General features: G+C 46.9%; 2 protein-coding genes across 2 annotated transcripts in view; both read left to right on the top strand.

Annotated features, from left to right (window-relative positions):
• Positions 1 to 1,628: 1,628 nt before the first annotated feature.
• Positions 1,629 to 3,297, top strand: LOC309671923 (cytochrome c, somatic-like; the record flags this gene model as incomplete). The annotated part of the gene is made up of 2 exons (XM_082483282.1): positions 1,629 to 1,797; positions 3,152 to 3,297. 2 exons carry the CDS (start codon positions 1,629 to 1,631, stop codon positions 3,295 to 3,297), a joined length of 315 nt encoding a protein of 104 aa, XP_082339408.1.
• A 4,997-nt stretch (positions 3,298 to 8,294) lies between these two features.
• Positions 8,295 to 18,501, top strand: part of PDE11A (phosphodiesterase 11A) — a gene marked incomplete at its 5' end in the record, with an annotated part of 140,331 nt that continues 130,124 nt past the window's right edge. Inside the window, one exon of the mRNA XM_082483281.1 lies at positions 8,295 to 9,089. Coding sequence (XP_082339407.1) covers positions 8,295 to 9,089 — 795 coding nt within the window. The remainder of the gene's footprint in view (positions 9,090 to 18,501) is intronic.

Genomic DNA, 18,501 nt, shown 5'->3' with positions numbered 1-18,501 from the left:
GGTTAAATGAAGAAACCACGGGATGAGGCTGCGCACATTCTTTCTATTATTTTCCACAAGCAAATGAAATGTGTAGGAATCCCCCCTCTCTTTCACACGCGAAGATGTAGTTGTCAGGTTCATATCGGCCAAGTTTCGTGGAGGTAAGACCTGGCGATCTGAAGGATCTGGAGGGGGCAGTGTTTTCAGCACTGTGCTGCCCTGGCAGTGGCCTCGGAAATGGCACTTTCTGTTGAGGGTTAAACGGTGTCCTGTTTTGGGAGTATAATGTAGAAGGTTGATGAGTATTTTGAGAGGAACGTATTTTGGATATAGTGGTTGCATTTCTTTCCATGTAAAGGAATGCTTTGGAAAATCCAGTAAGCTCTTTCTTTGCACACTGGTGGGAAGTCTTTAGAGAAAAGCGAGGTTACGACTCAACGTATCTGGAGCAGCGTTTTAGGACTGGAAGGCGACATCCCTTCCAGACCAAACAGTGCATTCGTTTTCTCTCAACTCCTGTCACCACTTTTTCCTGGCGCTGTGGAGCCATGGAGGGGCCACCAATGCCACTCAGTTTGAAACGCAAGGGTTTCGGCTTGGGAAAGGTGCCTGCAAGTGGGAGGGTGGTGCTGCCTGGGGCTTCATGACAGTGTCGTCTGTGTCGCCTCTCCCCTCTCCCCCCTCACCCCCCAGGCCGTTGGGACCGTCGGGGACCGTTGGCACAGCGCGCGACACCCGCCGCCTCCCACCAGACAGCGGGGCGCGATGCTTAATCCCGCCCGACGGGCCTGCGGCGCACCAATCAGGAGAGAACATGCTGAGCTGTCCTCTCCGCGATTGGACGTCGCTTTGATGACACGTGCTCTTTGACGGGCCGAGTGCGGAGCGGCGGTGGGTGGTGGCCGGTGCCCGGGAGAGGGGCCGGCCTGCGAGCGAGCCGCCTTGCCTTTCGTGACCTCCGTGCCCTCCCAAGGGCCAAAAGGTGCTCAACTCTCCTTCGTTCCCCGGCGGCCACGGGACGGAGGGCAGCCTCGCAGGAACCTTCCCCCTACGTCCGGGCCGTTGCCGTTGGAAATCCCGCTTAGCGTGAGCGCGTGCTGACAGGCCCTGGGGGAGGAGTTGAATTCTACAGTTCTGGAGAGGTTCTAAGTAGCGCTGCGACCCACAGGGAAACCCTGAGGTGCTGCTGTGGTTTAGATCGGCCTTCTAGACAAAAGTATGTTGACCTTTACCCTTACCATCAAAGTAGCTCCAGAAGAGCAATCAAGGAACTTAAAACTACCTTAACTTCCATAGATAACAATAACAAATTTGGTAACTCTGCTCCTCTCAGAGATGCAGCAGAAAACCTGCAGTGCTTTTTCCTAATTGTATATTGGATAACTTAAATAAATTTAATTCAGTAACCAGACCATGTCGAGAAATCATGCAGCTTAACAGGGTCTTACCCAAACTTACCCTTACAATTAAGTCCAGATCAAATTTTCATTACTTTGAGATACATTAATTTTTTATTACCGTGCAAGAAAAAAATATTTTACGAAAATGTAGGAGATGAGATGATAAATGAGACCAACAACAGTGAACTTTTCTGTAATATTGTTCAAATTTCCCTTTCTTTTTAAGATTTTTTTACATAGATCAAAATGGGTGATGTTGAAAAAGGCAAGAAGATCTTTATTCAGAAATGTTCTCAGTGCCATACAGTTGAGAAAGGTGGAAAGCACAAGACAGGACCAAATCTTTGGGGTTTATTTGGCCGCAGAACAGGACAAGCTGCAGGATTTTCTTACTCAGATGCAAACAAGAACAAAGGTAAAACTAACAGGTGACATGGATGAGGTGCAGTGTTGGAGGGATCACATATAAAAAAAACCTTTTTCTTTAGAGTTACAATAGAAAGCCTTACAAGGAGTTATTCCCACAACTGCCTACTTTGCATTACTGAAGATGAATCTGAACTATAATTTCAGAAATAAAAATCCTCAGTACCTATATTAAAAAGAAATTTTCCCAATATTCAGCACACCAGGTCAGAAGGTGTATAGCTTTCCCAGAACTTTGTAGTATCAATGGGCAGATTTTAATTTCTGTTTCTTAAGAGTGCTTCTAGATTTTGTTGGCTGGTCACTACCCTCTACTGGCATCGCGGTGTGCTGCAGTTGTTTTGCTCAGAACACAATTAAATACCGTCACCTACTACTAAGCTATGACTTGTGTTTTTCATACAGACAGTCTTGAAAAGCAGTGGAACATCTGAAAAGATAAAGTAATTCTCTGTGGGTTTAATTGTTTTTATTTATATTATTTAAATATAAATTATATTATTTGAATAAAGCTATTAATTACAAATACAGTCCTGCTTTTTTTTCTGGTTGCTAGTAAAGTGCTTTAGAATTGGCTTTTTATTTTTCTGTGATTTCTAGGAAATGTTTTGTGACATTCACTTTATACTGGGACTTCCTTCAGACAAAACATCATCAGCATATATTAACTATTTTTTCTCATGAAAAAATTAGTGAACAAATCATACAGATGTTAGTACAAGTTTTTAAAAGAAAGCCAACAAATGATATCTAAATCCACTTTAGAGAATGGGAAGAGTCAACTCTGGAGGACAGAAGAGAAATTTGAACATGTCATTATAGGTATTTCAGTAGTCTTCAGTACAACAGTAGGCTTCTGGTGACACAGGTTTTAGCAGGGTTGGAGGGAAACGCTAATGGTTTTACAACTTTTGTCAAGAGATTCCAAGAACTGGCCATTGACAACTCTTTTTCTAATGCCCTTCAATGGAGCACAGCCTTGATGAATTTCATATCAATCTGTAGATGAGGATTTTCAACAACTATATGAAATTAAAGTTGGATCTTCTGGATACTGGAATTACAAAGATACTTAGTTTAAATGTAGTAAGTAGTTGTATGTGAAATGGTGCAAAGAACTGCAATTCTCCATGATGCGAAAAGGACTTATATTTGACTTATTAAAGTGACACAAAGACAATGTATACCTTGTTTATATTATGTATCATTTATGCTCATGTTGCTCTTGGATTCTAGGCACATTATGTTCAGGAGCATCACACCTTTGAGTTGAGACTCTTGATATTTTCACAAATATATGGTTGGGCCAGCCTTGTATTTTACTGTGGTTTTTTGTTTTTCAGGAGTTCTCTGGAGTGAGAATACACTGATGGAGTATTTGGAAAACCCTAAGAAATACATTCCTGGTACAAAAATGATTTTTGCTGGAATTAAAAAGAAGAATGAAAGAGCTGATCTTATTGCATACTTGAAAAAAGCAACTTCATGAAACATTGCTGCAGCAGCTGTAATATCAGTGAGAAATGTTTTGAATTTTGCCTAGCTCCTATGTTAAGTTTTAGTATTTTGATGTTAATCATCCATTAGGGACTGGCCTTAGCAAAATCAAATAAGGGTACGTTTTACGATGCTATGTCCTAATAAACAACATTGGGAGATGAGCATTATTTATTTCATAGACCTTTGTGGGGTGTACTATAGAGATTCTGTTCCTTTCTATAAGGAGATCCCAGAGCCCATTCTGCAACTACTTATTCAGACACCCACTGAAACTATTACTCAATTGTGGCTATGTGAATAAAGAGCCTGTAAGTATTAGGACTGACAACTAAATGAAGTTTCTCTTTTGGAAAAAAAAAAATCCTCAGCATTATCATCTGTGAAGGAAAGTACCATACACAGTAAATAACAAACTAGAATCTTACATTAGAAGAACACTATATAAGGAAGAGAGAATTGGAATATCAAGAATGTAAGATATTTTCAGGGGACAAGTAACCTTTCAGTAGTGATGTTGACCTAAAAGAATCTTGAGGAGATATCTGAATACACATGACCTTTTTGGTTTAAAAATATAACCGCACTCATTGTATTGTTAGTGTTCCTTTGTGTATTAAAAAAGCATAATAATCTACCAGTCATTTTTCAGAGTTGTGGGGGTTTTTCTCTGTTTGAGGCTAATATATTAAGGTGTCCTTATCCTCTAACATGTAGAATGAATGAGGGCTAACTAGCTTAAGCAAATAATAGCAGTAGGTATTTTCACCAACAGTAGAGGATTGATGAAGGTGATTAAAGTCCTCCTAGAACATCCTCATGAATCTCTACCACTTGAATTGTGATTTAGCATTTGATTCTCTGTTTACATAAATGTAATAAATTAAAACATACTTCACTCAAGCAAGGTTTCCTTATGTCATTGCAGAAGAGAGCATTTGTACAAAACTAATTTGCTACTGCATCTATTGCTAGGTACTCATTTTATCAGTATTGTTCCAGTGCTTACACACTAGGGGCTCTAACTGATTGTCTTACAGTGCTCCATATAGCTGAACTGCTGTTTTTAAGTAAGGAAATAAGTGAGAGTTGGGGAAAAAGTTCTGTGACACAACTGGATGAGTACCTGCTTTTTTTTCCTTCTGTGCCGTAGCTGGAAGATACTTCCCCCTTTCAGTTTAATAGTTGGGACCTGTTCTGACTGTTTAGACAATTAAAGCATCTGCCTGAATGTAAAAAAAAAATTCTCAAGTGCTTTTCTCAATTGCATTTTGAAGAGTGCTTTGCCACTGCCTTTCTGAAGAGACATTGCATTGACATTTGTGGTTCTTTTAGGGCATCTGTATGTTTGTACCCGAGGGGACCAGGCAAGACTGGCTACAGCCTGCCTTGCTGTCTCAGTTGGGCACTGTGCATCCACACCGATAAAAGGTGCATCACACATAAGACAAATCACATATAAGCTGCCTGTACCTCACTGCAGCATACCTGTGGAATTACGAAGGCAGCACAATCCCGTGGAGCTGACAAAATCCATTTTCCTTTTTGGCCCTCCCACAAAAGGCTGCAACTAATCTATCTCAGGCCCACATGTGAAACTGCAACCGCCCAGCATACGGTGGACTTGGTTTGCTCACCCTGCAAACAGAGTTAGTTTGATGTGTGCCAGAACACAGGCAGACCCAAGTCTTCTAACATCCACCTATGCACACCAGGCCAGGTTTCTGGGACAGGTTTTACCTTGACAACATGTCAAAAGGCTGCTCAAGTTACAGAACAGACAAACCACTGGGATCATCTTTGTCGCATTTTACCTTTAAAAACCAAGATTATACACAGATTTGGGGCTGCAGAGCTCTGTACAATTAAGGTGTTACAGTAACTTGTTCCCCGTGTATTTTATGCAATGGTGGCAATTGCATTTTCACTTGCTGCAGTCTTCAGTCTGCTATTTGAGAGATTGTCAATATGCAGGTTTTTGCTGTAATCATAGTCCATGCATAAAACCTCTGCAAATAAACTAAAGATGCCACAAGACCGAAGAGATTGTAAGGGAAGACCTTGTTTACACTCAGTCTTACAGAAATGTCAAATTGCTTCAAGTGTTTACATACAGAACTGCTACACAGTAACCACTTTGTTGTAAACACTGGTGTGAGTTCTCAGATCAAACCTTACTATAGTGAGACAGTAAAAAATATTTACATACAATTATTTCAATTGTATGCAGATGCGCTGGGTCCTTGCTTGAGAGCTCAGGTACGTGCCTGCCGGGCCTTCAGCAGCTTACATGACTTCTTAGTGTCACTGGAGTGTTTATGCCAGTGTTGCAAAAAAGCAAATGCTACTGGAAAGGCCAGGCAGCAATTAGCAACTGCGGGGAAGCGGGTGCCCTTCGAGGGTGATGGTGACGCAAGCACCAGCAGCTGAGGAGGGTTCGGTGGCAGCACAGGCAGCAGTGGGTACAGATGTGCGCCGACAGCGTGGATGCCGTGGGGAGCGAGGGTGGCACCTCGGCTGTGTCCTCCCGAGAGCGGAGCCTCCACCGATTATGTGACTGACGCTGGCGTGGGCTGAGGGGTTGTGCCTTCTGTCACACGTGAAATCCCTTCACAGCCCTGGCAGCGTGTCAGCAACGCGCTGAGAGAAACGCTGAAGAGATCAGTATTTCAGGCGCCCTTGCCCTTACCGAGAGCCACCGGCAATTTCATGACCAAACTACCTTCTAGGCTTCTTCGGAGGTGCGAGCAGCCCGGGGAGGGTGTCCTCCCACACCCCGCTTTCCTCCCCCTGACCCAGCACGCCGCTCCCTCCGTAGCCCACCCGCCGCGGGTGCCGCAGCCGGCCGCCCCCCGCCAAGCCAGAGCTGGCAGCGGCACGGTGCGGCTGCCGGGAGCGGCCCCTTCCCCGCCGCCGCGCACCGCCACGGCAGCCCGGGGCCGGGCTCGCTCCCTCCTCCGTCCCCCAAACGGCGGGGGTGGTGCCCCCCCCCTCCGCCCCCGCGTTGCCCGCGCGCCTGCGCGCCCCCCTCCGCCCGCCCCATTGCCGAGTGGGTGCCGTCGGCGGCGCGCTTCTCAATGGAGAGCCGTCCTCTTGCGGCAGCCTTCCCTGCGCAGCCGGGAAAGCAGAATGAAACCCCGCCGGGAGTCGGGGGGCAGGCACGGAGCCCCGCCGCCACGGCGGCCCGGGGCCGGCGGCAGCGAGGGAGCTGCTGCCCAGCCTGCAACAGCGCAGGCACCGAAACCGGGAGGCGAAATCCTTTGTCTGTCGCTTCCTACGCGGTCTCCGGGCTGCGGGAGCCACAGCACCTGCACGGAGCCCCTCGTCACCCGCCACTGCTGCGGGAGACGCGGCAGCCCTTCGGGCACACACACGTAAAGCTCCCCCCGCCTGACACCCGCCTGCACGATGGACCCGTGTCCCGAGGTCGCTTCCTCTCCTCGCAGGCTCTGCCCGCACCCCCGCCCGGGGAGGGGATGCTGCAGGGACAGGGTCCCCCCGGCAGGTCGAAATCTCGTTTGGTTGAAGATTTGCCCGTGTGTTTTCCCAGCCACCCAAACTCCCATTCATGAATTTCTGAAGCCGCCTTCATTCAGGCTTTGGTGAGCGCATGAAAGACGTTTTTCACGTGTTAAGACCCATGACTGACTTTTCAATCGCTTCTGCGTAAGGCATCGATTTAGCAATAAAACGTGCTCCACGTGCGCATAAAAATAACCCCGGTCCGCTTGCCTCGGTGGATGCGGCCGGTTTCCGTCTGGCAGCCGGTGCTGCGGGAGCGGACACCCCAGAGCGCCTCGGCGCCCCCGCTCCCGCCGAGCTGCCCGGGGCGCCCCGCGGGAGAGCCCGGCCCCGAGGGAAAGAGGCTTTCGGGCAGACAGCCCCGGGCGGCTTGTGGGCGCCGGGCAGGAGCCCCCTCTCTGCCCCTCTTACAAAGCGCCGGGCGTGAAATGCCGTACCGACCGTGCGCGGCGGGCAGAGCCAGCACCCCGCCCGGGAGAGGCTGCGGGCGTCTCCACGTAGGGAATCCAGAAACGGAATTCACTCGGTCTCTCTGAACAGGCTCCGGTTTTCCGCCTGTCTCCTGAAGTACTGAAGCAGCGCAAATGATGCTATAAATTAAACCCCTTTTAAGGGGAGCGCTCGCGTTACCTCCCCCCCGCCTCTCCCGCAGACAGCGGGCGGCAGCCGCGGCCGGGTTTGCCCCTTTCCCTGCACACGCACCACAGACAAAAGGACCCTCCCTCTCCCCCCCGCACGCTCCTCGCGGTGTTCCCGAATGAAGCGCCGGCCAGCGCGGAGCTCCCCATCGCTCAGGGCCCTCCCACGGGGGGGCCCTGCGCGTCTCGCCCCGCACGCCCGCCCTCGCCCCCGCGGAGGCCGCCCAGGCGGGTGCCGCCGGGAGGACGGCGGTGCCCCCCCCCCCCCCCCAGCGGGGCTTGCCAGCCCTCCCTCCTCCCCGCCTGCCCCCCCGCTCGGCTCACGCGTCCTCCCCCCGCCCTCCCCTCCCTCCTCAGTGGTCCGCCGGTTGGGTTACGCAGCAGCCGCCGCCAGCACTGACAGCACTTGGCAGGAGGGGTTTGCCCGAGCGCTCCCGGAGCATCTCCAGAGGCGCGGCGGCAGCGCCTGCCCGGCTCAGCGGGGGGAGCCGGCCCACAACCGGGGGGCCGGGGCCAGAACCAGAGAAGGGCTGAGAGCCGGGGAGCAGAAAAATACCTAGAATAGTACGAGTAATACTACTGCTATTAATAATAATAAAGAGTGGTGGGCAGGAAAAGGAGGTCACGGGGGGAAGCAGGGGGCGAGGAGAAGGCGCGCCCCCGAGGAGGGGCCCGGGCAAGAGGCAGGAGCAGATCCTCTGCGGGGCGGCCGGCAGCCCCCCCGCGCCCCCGGGGCGGCCGTCGGGGCGGCGGCAGCACGTGGCGGCGGCGGCGGGGCATGGCCGCCGCGGGGGCTCCGGCGGCCTGAGCCGACCCCGCCGCGGGTACCATGGCGGCCGCCGGCGACGCCGGCCTCGACGTGGCGGCGGTGGAAAGTTTCCTCGAGAGGCACCCGGAGCTGGTGGAGAAGTGGCTGCAGAGGAAGAACTCGCTGCCTAAAGCGCCCGCCGCCGGCCCGTCGGAGGAGCGGCGGAGCAGCGGCGGCCCCGGCGGCGGTTGGGGCAGCGCGGGCGGCCCCGGCGGCCCCGGCCCCGGCGGCGGGGGGCTGCAGCGGCGAGCCTCCCAGAAGGAGCTGCGGAAGAGCTTCGCCCGCTCCAAGGCCATCCATGTCAACCTCACCTACGACGAGCATGTGCACGCCCGGGCGCAGGAGCCTCTGAGCAGCGTGCGGCGGCGGGCCCTGCTGCGCAAGGCCAGCTCCTTGCCCCCCACCACCGCCCACATCCTCAGCGCCCTGCTGGAGTCCCGCGTCAGCCTGCCCCAGTACCCCCCCACCGCCCTGGACTACAAGCGCTACCTCAAGGAGCACAACGAGCGCCAGTTCTTCCTGGAGCTGGTCAAGGACATCTCCAACGACCTGGACCTCACCAGCCTCAGCTACAAGATCCTCATCTTCGTCTGCCTCATGGTGGACGCCGACCGGGGCTCCCTCTTCCTCGTGGAGGGGGCCGCCGCCGGCAAGAAGAGCCTGGTCTCCAAGTTCTTCGACGTGCACGCCGGCACCCCGCTGCTGCCCTGCGGCTCCACCGAGAACAGCAACGAGGTGCAGGTGCCCTGGGGCAAGGGCATCATCGGCTACGTGGCGGAACACGGAGAGACGGTCAACATCCCCGACGCCTACCAGGTAGGAGCCGGGCAGGCTCCCGGCGCTCCGCTGCCCCCGGCTCCCCTCCCGGACCGCGGCGGCGCCTGCCCAGAAGCCCCGCCGCCGCCCGGTCCTGCCTCCCCCCGGGATGTCCGTTCCTCCGCTCTGCCTCCCCCCGTGGTGTCCTCCCCGTCGCCCGGTCCTGCCTCCCCCCGGGGTGTCCCTGCCGGGGCGGTGGCGGTGCCACTGTCGGGGGTTGCGCGTAGCGGCCGCGGCTGTGCTCGGGGCAAGCGTTGACGGGGCGGGAGGGAACTCCCGTGAAGGCGGGAGGGAAAGCCTCTCTCCTGGGTGGCTGAGGGAGCTAAAGTGGCCATAAAACCGGTACAGCAGTCCTTCACGGCTTCGCAGGAGCGGTAGGCATTTTCAAAACGTTTTGGAATCGGCTAAAGAAAAGTTTTAAAAAATGGTCGTGACAGTCCCAGTGATAATATTCTTAAATCTCTGTCTCGCTCAGTGTTCCCTGCCTGCCCGCTGCTGAAATAATCTCATTGCTTTCAAAAGAGCATATAGTTTCACCTTTGCATATGCCCACTCAGCCCTCATGGCATGTGTTTTCGAACCTATCCTAGGAGTTAACCAGCCCTGTTATTTTCCTGCAAGGACTTTCCCCACTTTTTACTTTTATAGAGACTTCAGTGTGAATTGTGAAAATGTAGTCCTGGCTTCAAGGCAAAAATTCCCTTTGACTTCAGCAGGGAGAGAGTCGTGCCTTTGCCTGCGTGTGTTAATGCAAATCAGGGCATTCAGTTTATCAGCTTGAAATTTACCTCCCTCTCTCTCTCTCAGTCCGAGGGGCTATTTTCCAGTGTTCATTAGCGTGAGACACTATCAGCAATTTGAGGTTCTTGAGAAAATTAACAACCACGGAGCGACAGATTTCCTAAATTAGGATCTTGGAAAGCTTTAAAAAGGTGGAAGGTGTATGTCTTTAAGAATTTTAGTAATAACCATTGCCCAATGTTTAATTTTGCTCTACAGTAATAGCAAAAATAATAAACATTAAAAAACTGATTATGCTTTGTAGCAAACCATACAAGGAAGAAACTTGAAAAACAAGATTGGGTTGTTTTTGTTTGAAATACAGAGGAGCCAGGGTACATGTATTTTGGGCTGAATATTTATTTATTTGTCAAGCAGTGAAAAATACTAGGCACCTTGCAAATCCAGACTAACAGAGGTTCCCAACCCACAGAGTTCAAAGGCAATGAACAGAGCTTGGTAAAAATGCTGTAATATTCAGACGAAAATGATTGAGTGTTGGATCACCTTTGAAAAAATCTAAGCTTGCTTTCTTCCTTTATTTTTCCTTTTCTCCATTATACACTTTCTTTTACCATTTGTTTTTTATTACTTTAACTTCTAACACTGTACTCTTCCCAAAATATCTGCTTTTGGGGGTAAAGCAAAAGATGTTCTCAATAGTCTCAAGTGGCTAAACAGATTAAGGATATTCGAGCTTGGCTGGGAAAGAGCTTGATCTCTCCTTTTGACTCTGGATAGCTCCAGCCACCTTCTCTTGGAGGTGAGAACACCACTGGAAAGGCAGTGTGTTTTCTCGCCCTAGGGGACTGTATTATTTTTTCTTCAGTGTTTGTTCACTTTGTGTCCATTTCCCTGTGAAAAAGCCCAGCTACTTTAAACAGTTTATTGTCTGTTTCATTTGCAGGGAAAAAGGAAAAACAATTCATCCAGTTGCCATTTCTGGTACTATTTATATTATACTTCTGTATGTCTCTTATTCAAAATCAATTAAAATATTATAAATAATACAGTTCATTCTATACTTAAGCCGTAAGTACATTAGTTGCAGTAGAAGGCAAAGTTCTAAGCCAAGTTCATCCTGTAATTATATCAATTGCAACTTCCCTGCTCTCAGTGCAGTTACTTCTGATTAGTGCAAAAGAAACTTTAGACCTTGCATCTTTAATGAAAGTTTTGCTTGATAATAAAATGGGGGATCAGCTTTCTGTTATTTTTCTGAGTTAGTAAAGTTTATCTTCTCTTACCTGGCATGTATATATCCATTATGCATCATTAAAAGGAGACCTTTCCAATTTAATAGTATGAAGAGCCCTATGGAAGCCCAAGTACGTGTGTGTGAAGAAGTGACAGCTGTTCCATTTCAGATCATTGTAGTGCTCACAATGCAGCACTTTAAAAATTAATAAATATGATGATATGATTTTTGTCAGCATTGCCACTGATAATGGGAGTGTTTAATCAACCGTCAGGTAAAAAACAGCACCACCAGGAAACTTTCAGGCTGACAGATGGAGTTGGAGAAAAAGGGGTGACAGTACAGCAGCATTTTGTCCATTGAAGAGAATGTTTACATTGATGCTACCCATTTGGTAAGAAAAGGCCTTTTGTTATATTAGGTCAGATGAACACTTCTAGCTTAATTTAAAGTTTTTTTTTGCTTGCTTTTTAAATTAACAAACTTGTTGGAAAAGAGGTAAAGATACTTCCATATCATCGGCTAGCTAGTTTACAGTATTGGGAAATGTGTTTTATTACCAACCATCTTTATTTTCTCAGAGCCTGATCAAATACCGGTTGGAATTCTACCATCGAGTGCAAATTGTGTTGCCTGCTTGTATTGTCAGCTACTACTGACATTAACAGGACTTCAGCGCGATCAACACTACATTTAAATCCTGTCATGTCCTGTAATGAGCTTCACACGGACAGTCCCCTGTGCCTGTACACAGACTGATTGGTTTAGGAACTATTTGTAAATGACTTGCAGTGCCATTTTCAGAGATAGTGTAGGATTTCAGTCACACATTTCTTTTTCTCAAGAGAAAAAATACTAAAAAATGAAATCATATAATAGGCCGGGGCTTTTCCATGATCCGGGTGATCATTAGTGTTGTTGAGTCTGACTTTCAAAACCTGCTCATGTAAACAATCTTACTCAATTCAATAAGCGTACTAAGGTACAAGGTTTGGAATTAATATTATGTGTTGAGGACTGTGTAACAATCACTTCTTTTAATACTAAACAATAACTACGTAACATCTCATGGTAATTTGATTTATGAAGTTCAGCAGTGACTGAACAAACTTTTTGGAGGTTCACAGCATCAGAGACTTTGACAAATATTTAGTTTATGAAAAGGTTTAGGTCAATGTTATATGACTCATTCAAAAGTTGCACAATTTCATTCATGACATTAGAAATTTTATTTATTACATTGCCAAGTCACATGGTGAAAGTGAATTCATAACAGTTTGTAAAATACAGGATCAACTCTGTAAGAGTTAGCTCTCTTACAGAGTGCACAGAAGATTTGAGAACAGGAAAGGAGATAGAGACTTTCTTGCATTTCGGAGCCAGTCTAAAACTCTTTCTACTGGAGGTAATCCAGTTGACCTGTAAATCGAACTCCTAGTCAGTTTAAGTTTTAAAAAGAAGGCCTTAGGTCTTCCCATATGTTAATTTTGGGAAGCATTTGTGCCTCCTTATTCTTAATGTCAATAATGCACTCTGTCTTGAGTGCACGTGTTGGAAGAATCCGATTGTACTGGCAAGGAAATTTGGGACCTAAATGTCCTTTGAGGTTCCTTTTAACAGAACATAGATGTAGCTTTTGCAGTCATATATGAAGACTATTAAGCATATTTTAAGTACACAGGCAGAGAGGCCATTAAACCTGTATCTGCAGTTCTTATGAGTTGTTTAAAAATTTAAGTTTTTTCCCTATTTAAAGCTATGGATTTTTTCATGTCATCCCTTCTTCTCACAGGTCTTCTGTGATATTTAGCGAAAATTACTGATTATTTCAATTTTGTTTCATCTTTTAGAGCAGTATTTAAAAAATAAAGATTTTACATCACAAGTATGGTTATTGTTATATCTTTAGCTGTGCAAAAGTTGGGAATAGTTATAATAGTCCTAATAGTCCCAAGTCCTTCTAACTAGGCAAAATAAATCTTACTCTTTGGAATAGTAAGTGTACATCAGAAAGTGATGAAAAATATGTGTTTCTGTACATCTTTTGTTAAATTTGGAATTTAAAAAGTAGCATTAAAAGACAGAAGAAAAAATGGATGTTTTAATAACAACAAGAGAGGGAGCAAAGAGAGGAGAAATTTCAAACGGGCTCATGCTAAGACAGGGGCTTTTATAAGTTGGAAAAAGTGCCATAAAAGATGAGCAGAAATTATTTTTCAGTACAGCTCAAGTTTTTAAAAAGAAAATGTAACCATGTTACTGGAATTAAATTAAGCAAAACAAATGACAAATCAAGCACTCTTTGTTCTGGACTCTCCCGTTAACATCTTTCAAGGTTAGGCCAAGTGTAGTACAGCTAATGCACACACAACCCTTTAGAGTAAATTTTAAACCTCCTTGAACACCTAGGTACAGGCATTGATTTTCTCTTTTTCAGGCCCTCTGGGTGAGCTCTGAGCACTCATTGTCCCCTGCTGTGCCAGGACGGCATTACAAAGTTATGGCTGGTGGGTGCAAACCTTTCAGCCCGGGAGCGCCCTTGTGGGACAGGTTGTTGGTGTAGAAGGTCACGAACAGGCGGGAGCCACATTTCATTACACAGCGTAGCTGTTTGTTATCATCAATATTAACCGTGCGTCTCTTTCAATTTTAAAGAGCAGTTAAAGCATTAAAACCCTGGGTCCTGGGAGGTTCAGTTCTGCAAACGGGAAGCACTTAGGCACTGTTTTATTCAGCAGCACTTGAGCAGCCAGCGCCGACAGCAGCCGTATTCGTTTCAGTGCTGACTCTTAACAAGGACAGAGGTTGCTCTTTAGAGAGCAGAGAGCAGGAAACCTGCCAAGCAGAATAAACAATAATTTTTAAAAATTCCATGTAATACAGAAAAAAATGAGTTCAATTAATTTTTTGCTGTGCATTAAACATGACTAGGAAGTACCACAGGGAATGCAGGAGATAATTGCAACAGTAAAGAACTAAACTGGTCCTACATGCTTTCCACAGAAGGACACTCCAGCACATCACACAAAATTTAGGAAAACTTTAAATAGTGAGTATGAGCCAGTGAATTGGTGAAGGGATGTTGTAATTATCCCTGAAACTGCAACCCAGTGGAGGCAAACACGTTCTTCCTGTCACAGCGGCACTGGCCTGGGAGAGGAGGATCTCCCCACAGAGGGCAATACCCTCCTGTGTCTCCACAGCGGAAAGCCCTCGGGGCAGCAGCTGAGGAGGTCTCCACACCTCCTGTCACCTCCCTAGTTCCATAAGTCTTTTTCTCAGGGAACAGTTTCTGACTGATGTGTAAAATATCCTAAAGCCTTCCCGGGTCACACCACCACCAATCTCACCTTGGAGTTGTCCACCAGGGGCAGGATCTCTGGGTAGACGCGTAGAAGGGCACCCATACAAAGCTACCCAAGGGCTCTGATACAGTTTTGTGTCTCCATGGTGCTGCTCAGGTGGATCCAGTTGACAGCCAGTCACAGGTGGTGTTCCCCAGGGCTCGGTATTGGGGTCTGTTCTCTTTAATATTATCTGGATGATGTTGATCATGTGTTGATTATATGATCATATGTTCTCTTCAGTGATCTGGATGAGGGGATCAAGTGCACCCTCAGTAAGTTTGCAGATGACACCAAGTTGGTCGGGACTGTTGATCTACTTGAAGGTAGGAAGGCTCTACAGAGGGATCTGGACAGGCTGGATCGATTGGCTGAGGCCAAGTGTATGAGGTTCAACAAGGCCAAGTGCCGGGTCCTGCTCTTGGGTCACAACAACCCCATGCAGTGCTACAGGCTTGGGGAAGAGTGGTTGGAAAGCGGCCCAGCAGAAAAGGACCTGGGGATGTTGAATGACAGCCAGCTGACTGTAAGCCAGCAGTGTGCCCAGGTGGCCAAGAGGGCCAACAGCATCCTGGCCTGTATCAGGAATAGTGTGGCCAGCAGGACTAGGGAAGTGATTGTCACCCTGTACTTGGCTCTGGTGAGGCTGTACCTTGAATACTGTCTTCAATTTTGGGCCCCTCACTACAAGAAAGACATTGAGGTGCTGGAGTGTGTCCAGAGGAGGGCAGTGAAGCTGGTGAGGGGTCTGAAGAACAAGTCTTATGAGGAGCGGCTGAGGGAACTGGGGTTGTTTAGCCTGGAGAAGAGGAGGCCGAGGGGAGACCTTATCGCTCTCTACAACTATCTGAAAGGAGGTTGTAGCGAGGTGGGGGTCAGTCTCTTTTCCCAAATAACAAGTAATAGGACAAGAGGAAACAGGCTGAAGTTGCGCCAGGGGAGGTTTAGATTCGGTATTATGAAAAATTTCTTCACAGAAGGGGTTATCAAGCATTGGCACAGGCTGCCCAGGGAAGTGGTGGAGTCGCCATCCCTGGATGTATTTAAAAGACATGTAGATGCAGTGCTGAGGGACATTGTTTAGTGGTAAGTTGGCAGTGTTAGGTTAATGGTTGGACTTGATGATCATAAAGGTCTCTTCCAACCAAAACGATTCTGTGATTCTATTCTATGATTCTGTGATCACCAGGACAGACAGGTCTACATAACATGGCGCACGCCGCTGGTGGCAGCCCTCGGGTATCATGAGGGAACACACCTTCCTCTTCATGCTTGCGTGGGGTGGATGAGGTTACCTCACCAACCAGGCGAGCAGTGGCTTGTCCTCCAAGGTTGCTCAGACGTTACTCCGTGGATGCACAGCCCCTGCTTGCTGCCCCAGGTGTTCCTCCAGTGGCTGCCTCATGGGTTTGAGATGAACAGCAGGTGGGCTAGTGGCAGCGGGCACAGGGTGCCCAGGTGGGGCTTGTTTGCTGCAAATCCCTGTGCCAGGAGCAGCGGGGTGGCAAAGGACTGGGGAGAAGGTGTCTGCCCATACACATGTGTAATGAGTTTTCTCTAATTCCCACTGGGGCTGTTGGGTAATTATCAGCCATTTAGTGGGGATCCCACACTTAAAGTTGGCACTGAAGGGCGTTGTACTGCTGTGGGCTTGGGGTGGGTATAGGTTCCTAGGCAAACACAAGTATGGAGGACTTCAGGCCGTTAACAGGTTAGTAATTTTTTTTTTTTTTTTTTTATTAATAATGAAATCTAGCTGGCTGATGTTCTCAGTTGCTTTACAGAGCAAGTACCCTGGTGGTGTTGGCTTCCCAAGAGGCAGGGCCTGGCTCCTCAGCCTTCCCTTCTCTAGCAGGGCTCTGGGCTGTGTGGCACTTGAGCGGGGAAGGCCTTGTGGAGAGCAGGGGTGAGTTTCCTGCCCCTCTGTAAGACCATCTTTTATTAAGCTGACAGACTTTAATCAGTTTATTGCTCAGCCAGTCCATCTGGCTGAAGAAGAAAGGCTTTTTTATTTCCCCCCCCCCCCCCCCCCCCCCTCAGAGAGTTGTAAGACTTCCTTGTGGAATGGGTGTGAAACTGGTGCTGCTGTGGCCTGCAACTTCTTTGTGTATTTGATTAGAGCAGGTCAGTGACAGTGAGACAGAATCACAGGATTAGGCCCTTCAGGTTGTAGCTGAAATCCTGTTACAAACACAAGACTGAGTAAAGCTGTAGTTCTGCTTGGTAATGGGTTTTGCCGTTTGCTTTGTTTTCAGTTTTTCAAAACAAATGGATGTTTCATTTTGGTTATTTACAGTTGTATGCTATTGTGTTGTTTTTCTGTAGGATAACAGTTAATAAACAAGTGTATATACATCATTAAGCAAGTTAATTTGTTTTACTTTTCTAGAACAACCCTATTCACAAACTATGAAATACAAACAAGTCGAGCTAATGGCTCAGCAGAGTTTTGTGTGTTAACAGGGTAACTGTGCGCAGTCTGAGCTTAATGTCTCTATGGTGCATGTTTAAAAGTGTGGCTTTGTTAATAATGCTACTGCTCTGTCACAATAAGATATTTTCAATTTATTATTCAAGAATCTTATTATATTGCTTCTGTAACACTTGAAGCCATGTGTTGCTCACCTGAGTAGTTACCTGCAGCTTCTAACCCGTACACAGACTTCCGTTGAAACACATGGGAGTCTTGCTTGTCTTTTTGCTCAGAAAAGTAGTGTTTTGTTTTAAAGCTATTCTGTGTGTGTATGTATTTTATATAAACAACCATTTTTTTTCACTTAGCAGACCAAGACTAGGACCTGGCTCAAAGCGAGGCTGGAACGAGATGGGAACATGGACACAGTTGTTGTAGGTTCCCAGTGGGGTGTCGGTCGGGTCCAGTGTAGAAGGGCATAGAGAGCCACTGTGATGGAGAAAACAGTAGTGGCTGTGATCTCTAAATATTTAAAATTAGAGGAAAAATATTTTTCTTTATAAACTTTTTTTCTTTAATAATGATACAGGCAGAGCAGATGTGCACAGAAGCTGCCATACGTAAGATCACAACTTAATTTACTGTTGTGCTATTGATGATCTAACAGGAGTTTGTTTCCAAGGAAGAAAATAAAAACCTCAGCTCAGACTATGAAGCATGAAATTTAATTATGCTTATAGCTTGGCAGTCGTGTCGGCAGACTTGCTAGCGCTTCTAATGTTTAGTCCTGTCTAAGGAAGACTACCTATACAATTTTTTCCTGTTAATTTTGTGCTGGTCACAAGTAGACAGCATGTGTTATTACATCTATTGTTTAACTAATAAATGAAACACTGGTCAGAAAAGGACATAAATGATAAAAAACAATCCTGTCAATTAAAAAGCTCCAAACTACTGACCTTTAAAAAGGGGGAGGGGGAAACCATCTCAAAACTTTAGTGTTGTATCATCTGAAAATTAAGAATTTTTGAAGGTTAATGTTCCCTACTTTTTTTTAAGAACTGTTTTGGGAATGGAGGAATAGTGTGCTGAGCTCTTTTGCACGTTTATATCTGTTTAATTCACTTTATCTTATAAGGAATATTGCTGTCACTATATAAATAGTCACAATATAACTGGACTGTGCTTATTTACTTGGGAGAATTAGGCTTAAGATGCTGGTGAATGGTACTAGTTTGTTCTGCTTTTGTCTTGGGGGCTTTAGGGATTTTGGGGGAGATGACAGGAATAGCTGCAGTAATCTTTACATAGAGGTCTCTTTAGGGATTGCTTTATTACTTGTTTTTTGTGTGCAAGTTTCTTCTCTACAAGGCTTTCCCGATATCTACTGTAGTGGTTTATTACTTGCTTTCTGTTTCTTGTTTATGCACAATGTAATTCATACCATATGTGATTTTTAGAGAAGACCATATAGAACAGACTGGATGCCTTCATTTTTGTATTTGTATTTAGCTTTTTTAATGTTACGCTTTGAATCTAGATAGCTTACTGTCTTTGGATTGTTCTTTTTGTTTTATAGAAAAGTTTGTGTTATACATTCATAGAAAGCACGATTAAGAAATTGAATAGATCTCTTCCAAATTCAATTTCTCTGCCTCTGTAAATGTAGAGGCTCCT

Source organism: Vanellus vanellus (assembly GCF_965231255.1).
Source record: "Vanellus vanellus genome assembly, chromosome: 5".
In the NCBI taxonomy this organism is placed as follows: domain Eukaryota; kingdom Metazoa; phylum Chordata; class Aves; order Charadriiformes; family Charadriidae; genus Vanellus; species Vanellus vanellus.
Note: the sequence above shows the minus strand (reverse complement) of the source record. Positions and strands in the feature narration are given on the sequence as shown.